The sequence below is a fragment of the Cryptomeria japonica genome, chromosome 5 (assembly GCF_030272615.1).
Source record: "Cryptomeria japonica chromosome 5, Sugi_1.0, whole genome shotgun sequence".
NCBI lineage: Eukaryota > Viridiplantae > Streptophyta > Pinopsida > Cupressales > Cupressaceae > Cryptomeria > Cryptomeria japonica.
The window spans coordinates 737,717,835-737,722,482 of NC_081409.1; the positions used below are offsets into that span (position 1 = coordinate 737,717,835).

The 4,648-nt window shown below is 36.6% G+C and overlaps 1 protein-coding gene across 3 annotated transcripts; it reads right to left on the minus strand.

Moving 5' to 3' along the window:
• Positions 1 to 860: 860 nt before the first annotated feature.
• On the minus strand, positions 861 to 4,280 carry LOC131028770 (pentatricopeptide repeat-containing protein At1g52640, mitochondrial). Of its 3 annotated transcripts, none has more exons than XM_059221709.1 (2): positions 3,964 to 4,279; positions 861 to 3,553 (listed from the first exon to the last, which is right to left on the minus strand). In XM_059221709.1, the coding sequence occupies exon 2, from the start codon at positions 3,490 to 3,492 to the stop codon at positions 2,245 to 2,247; it is 1,248 nt and encodes a 415-aa protein (XP_059077692.1). In that variant the 5' UTR covers positions 3,493 to 3,553; positions 3,964 to 4,279; the 3' UTR covers positions 861 to 2,244. The 3 variants fall into 3 exon arrangements, with proteins under 3 accessions (XP_059077692.1, XP_059077691.1, XP_057815091.2); XM_059221708.1 differs by having other exon boundaries at positions 861 to 3,685; XM_057959108.2 differs by having other exon boundaries at positions 861 to 4,280.
• Between the last annotated feature and the right edge of the window lie 368 nt (positions 4,281 to 4,648).

Here is a 4,648-nt window from a genome sequence, read left to right on the forward strand (position 1 = left end):
CGACTCCAACATTCAGTAATAGAAAAAATTGTGAAGTCTTGTTAATAAGATAATTTTCTGAATGTATATATATCTTAATTTATTTATTATTTTAATTTATCTTTTTGCCTAAGGACGGTGAGAAAATATTTTATAGCAGGGGCATGACACTCCTTTGATTAGAAAATGCAGAATTCACACAAGAACCTGCCACACATCAAAGTTACAAATAAAAATAAAATGTAAAAGGTAAATTGTGTTTGGTCACCACAAAGAGACCAATTTTGTATGTTAAGTGCAAACTCATAAGGAGATTTCTTTTCATTTACCTTATATATTGCTCAATATTTTACTCCTGGGTTTTGACCTCAAGATCAAGCACATTAGCGAACTTGAACTTGCTAATCCACCTACAGTTTGAGTACTAGAAATATTATCCACAAAATTTCCCAGATGGTTGTTGAGGGTTTGCACCTTGCAAAATTCACACTATAGTTATATAACAAGTTGCATCTGTACATCCTGACAAATATCGAAGTGTGATAACATTAAAAAGAAAATAAATCTTCTAGCCTACCTTGTGCACATTCAAATAATAGATATTCAGTAAAACCAATGTTCATCTGTTATTGAAGAGAGTAATTCATACCATACTGCTACTAAAAACTTTATGTAAGCCAGCCTACCACAACCACCCATTGTTGTCTACTCTTTCCCTAAGGGCATTGGCCTGCACACTAACTTTCTAGAAGGTCGTTCTGATGTTTTCAGCTCCCCAAAGGGTGGTTATCAGTTTATGTATTAAGTTCATACTTAACATTTGGAACTGTAAAAAGAATTTGCAAGAACCAAGAATCTTCCTTTCACGTTTCCATAGATGGTACAGCAAAGAGGCTGATGCTTCACCAAAATAGCAATTTTCAAAGTGAACTATTTACAAGTAAATAGAGACATGTAATCTTACAATCTTGTTAATGCTGCCTTCAACATCTTAGAGTCCCTGAAAAATACGCTTAGTCTCAAAAGCCGCAAAATGATTAAATTTTCTGCTTTGATAAAAAAATTATGACAAGCTTTTGACAGAGGATTCTCCATGCCATCAACTGTGCTTTCACAGTTGTTCTTTGTTTCCAGTTCAAGCATGACCTTTTCAACCTTTATCCCTTAATCTTGAGAACCCCGGAAACTATTAGTTAATCTGCCGAAACCTTGTCAGATGGATATGTTCCATAAAACTTCCTGAGGATATAAGTATTATAAGATCTGGTTTTCCCATGTGGACAATTGTGCTCTTTGACGTCTTGTATAGAGTCTAGATGTACAGCATCTTTAGACCTCACAAATTATTCGCATTTCTCTTTTGCTTTAACCCAGGTTTTTTGCCATCCCGCTCTTGGATCCCAAGAATAGATATAAATGTTATTACAATTTATTCAGAATTTGTCCTTAAAAGAAATATGCTTGTCCAATACAACACCTTCACAATTCAGAGATTTGCTCCACAGTAGTTTATAACTTTCAATTCTAGCCCCTGGTCTGAAACTGTCAACATTGCATTGAAGCAACCATCCGCCTCCTGGCATGCCCTCCAAAAATCCTATGAATAACATAAGATCCTTATACCCTAAAAATCGCATTAGCAAAACTTAGCCTTCTAATCACACTCTCCCATTTTGGTTTTCCATACACAGATTGAGATTCTATGGTTAAGTTTCAACCTAAAACTTTTGAGGGTTATCCTCTTTCAATGCACCTCAAAACCCACTTGGGCAAGAGGTGGGACATCTCACTCAACATTCCAAAATTTTACACTGGACTTAAAGCTTCCATGTAATTTCATACATCTCTGCCAGCCCATCCCTTTAGTCTGTAGAAAGTTTGAGTTTCTCACAAACTGTCGACAGCTCTTGAAAGCAAATGCTTAAAGCAGGATGCAAATAAATAAGTATGAATAGCAACAAGTACCCAAGTAGCTGTCTGAACGGTTTCAGCAATCAAGCGCCTTTGACAATACAAAGGGCCCAAATTCATTTCTATGATGAAGAACCCAATCCTACCTTCCTCTGGCGAAATAGTATCACCAAATGGAATAGCAAGGTAAGCAATTATTTCTCCTTTTTAACTGACTTCCAATTCTTGTGAATCCAATAATGGAATTATGCATTCAGTAGAATACTGTAGAACAGAGTAAAACTACAACCAAAAGACCACAAATGCAATTACTTACTATAAAATGGTTTCTTTTTCTACAGGATCGTGTAAAAGCTACTTTTCCTGAATGCGCATAGCCTTTGAACTACCCATTTCTTTTGCCATCTTGACCTTGCTTTGACCAGATTTCTTATTCGATTTCTGCTTCATCATTTTCGAAAGCTCTTGGATTGAACGAGAAGTGGACTTCCGCATTTTATCTGCAAGCACCTGCACAATTAATTTCTTCCTTGCACTGAGAAGAAGCTTCTTCAGCAATACACAGGTACAGGGATAAGGTGGTATTCCTTCATCTATCATCTCTTCAAAATACTTTTGTGCTTCCTCATATTTCAGTCTCTTACAAAACCCATGTATCAGTGTGGTATAAGTTGTTACGGAAGGATAAAAGCCCCTGCCCTCCATGCCATTCCAAACCTCTAAAGCCCTGTCAAAGCATCCAACATTGATGAGCATCTTTATTAGTATATTGTAAGTATAGTCATCAGGCTTGCAACCATCATCGTCCATCCTAACAAGGAGCCTCATAGCTCTTTTGACTTGACGGTGCTTGCAATGAACTCTTTGAAGGGTATTGTAAGTACATACATCCGGCTTAACACCTTTGTAGAACATCTCATCCAGCAGCCTGTATGCATCATCAACTTTGTCCATCATGCAAAATCTGAAAATCAAAGCATTATATATTTCAACATCAGGCACAAGTCCATATCTCTTCATTCTAGAAAGCACCTTCAAAGCCTCGTCTGCCTGATCTGCTTCACAATGTGCATGGATAAAAATGCTATAGGTAGAAATATTGGGAATAGGTCCTTTAACCTTCATCAAATCTAAAATCTGGTAAGCATCCTCCAATTGCCCTACCTGACAAAGTGATTCCAAGAGAGTATTATAAATAGCAATGTCTGGCTCACAATTTCGCTCAGCCATTTCATGAAAGACCCTCAGAGCCTGAGCACCATCTCCAATTTCACCCCATGATTTTATCAAAATATTGTAAGTTCTCATATCAGAAGGAAATGTAACCCCAACTTCATCATATATTTCATGGGCATGACTTACAAGCTTGTTTTTACAGAGTGCACTGAGCAAAGCATTGAAATCTTCAATTACAGGTTCACATCCAAAGTCCCTCATTCTTCTAAAAGCATGTATGGCCTCTTGTGCAAGTTGGGCTCTTGCATACCTCTTGACAACAATGGTAAAAATTTTGCGTGGAATTGGAAGGCCTTGATTATTCATTTTGATAAGCAGATCCCAGATGGTGTCAAACTGTCTGACTTTTCCTAAAATGTCGACCATTACAGTACAGCTTTCACCGCTATGGTTGTATCCAGGTTGTTTACCAGCCCAAACAAAAAACCTATATGCAGATAACCAAAGATTACAACACCGTTTTAAAACTTGCTCTACCAAATCTTCTGATAATTTCACACAGCATCCATTAAGGGCTGCTTCTAGATCATGATGGGCTCTTCGGTAATCACTTAATATTCTGCAAATTGTATTCAATTCATTAGCTAGAGGATTGTATTTTACAGTGTTATCATTGTATTCATCGTACTGGGGTTTATCCGCGACTAGGGTTTGTGAGTAAAATTGCTTCCTCAAAATACAACTAGAAGTAGCTTGCCTTTCCGAAAGAAAAATCTGAAATTGTGGTGTTGGGGCTATACAGGCTTGGAAAAGAGACCCCAAAGTGCCTGTGGATAGGTTTTTGCATAGAATTGAATGTGTAGAAATTTCATGTGAGATTTGCGTTGATGGGTGTACCTGGAGGTCGCTGAGTGTCGTCTGTTTGATAAAATTGCAGATGAATTTAAACGCAAAGAAACGTTTTCTTCTTTGAAAGTTCAAAATCCATACACCCATGTCGAGAATATTTGTTTTGTTCGGCTCTGAACTCCCTTAAAAGTCTCACAGAGTTTCAATAAGTTGTTTCAATGACGACTTGGAAACCGATCTCAAGCTGGTCTTTAGGAATTTTTCAGGTCCATTATAGGGAAGGTACCAGTAGGGGACATATTCTAATGGTGGACAGTTTTTTTGTCAATCCAATATTATTATTAAATTGTAAAGGAGCTCAAAAAATTGATAATGAAAACCATGTACCAATAGTAGATAACTATGCACAAATATTCTAGTAGTGGTGCACAAATAGGTCACTAGTGATGTACAAATGGGCTAATTATGATCAAAAAAAGGTGATCTACTACTGAAATTTTGAGTTACTATTGGCGCAAAGGTGTTTATGTATAAGATGACATTTTTTAAATTACCATTTTTTGACCTTTCCGTATATAACTATTTTCACAGCGTGCATTGTTACTACCTATAAGCCAGATTCTTAGTTATAAGTAGTTAAATTTTATATGGAAACAACTAAAAAAAACAAAATCAAAATCCGACGTATGATTTGAGAGTTAAAAATGTCCAAACTTAGCTATGTCCACTACTG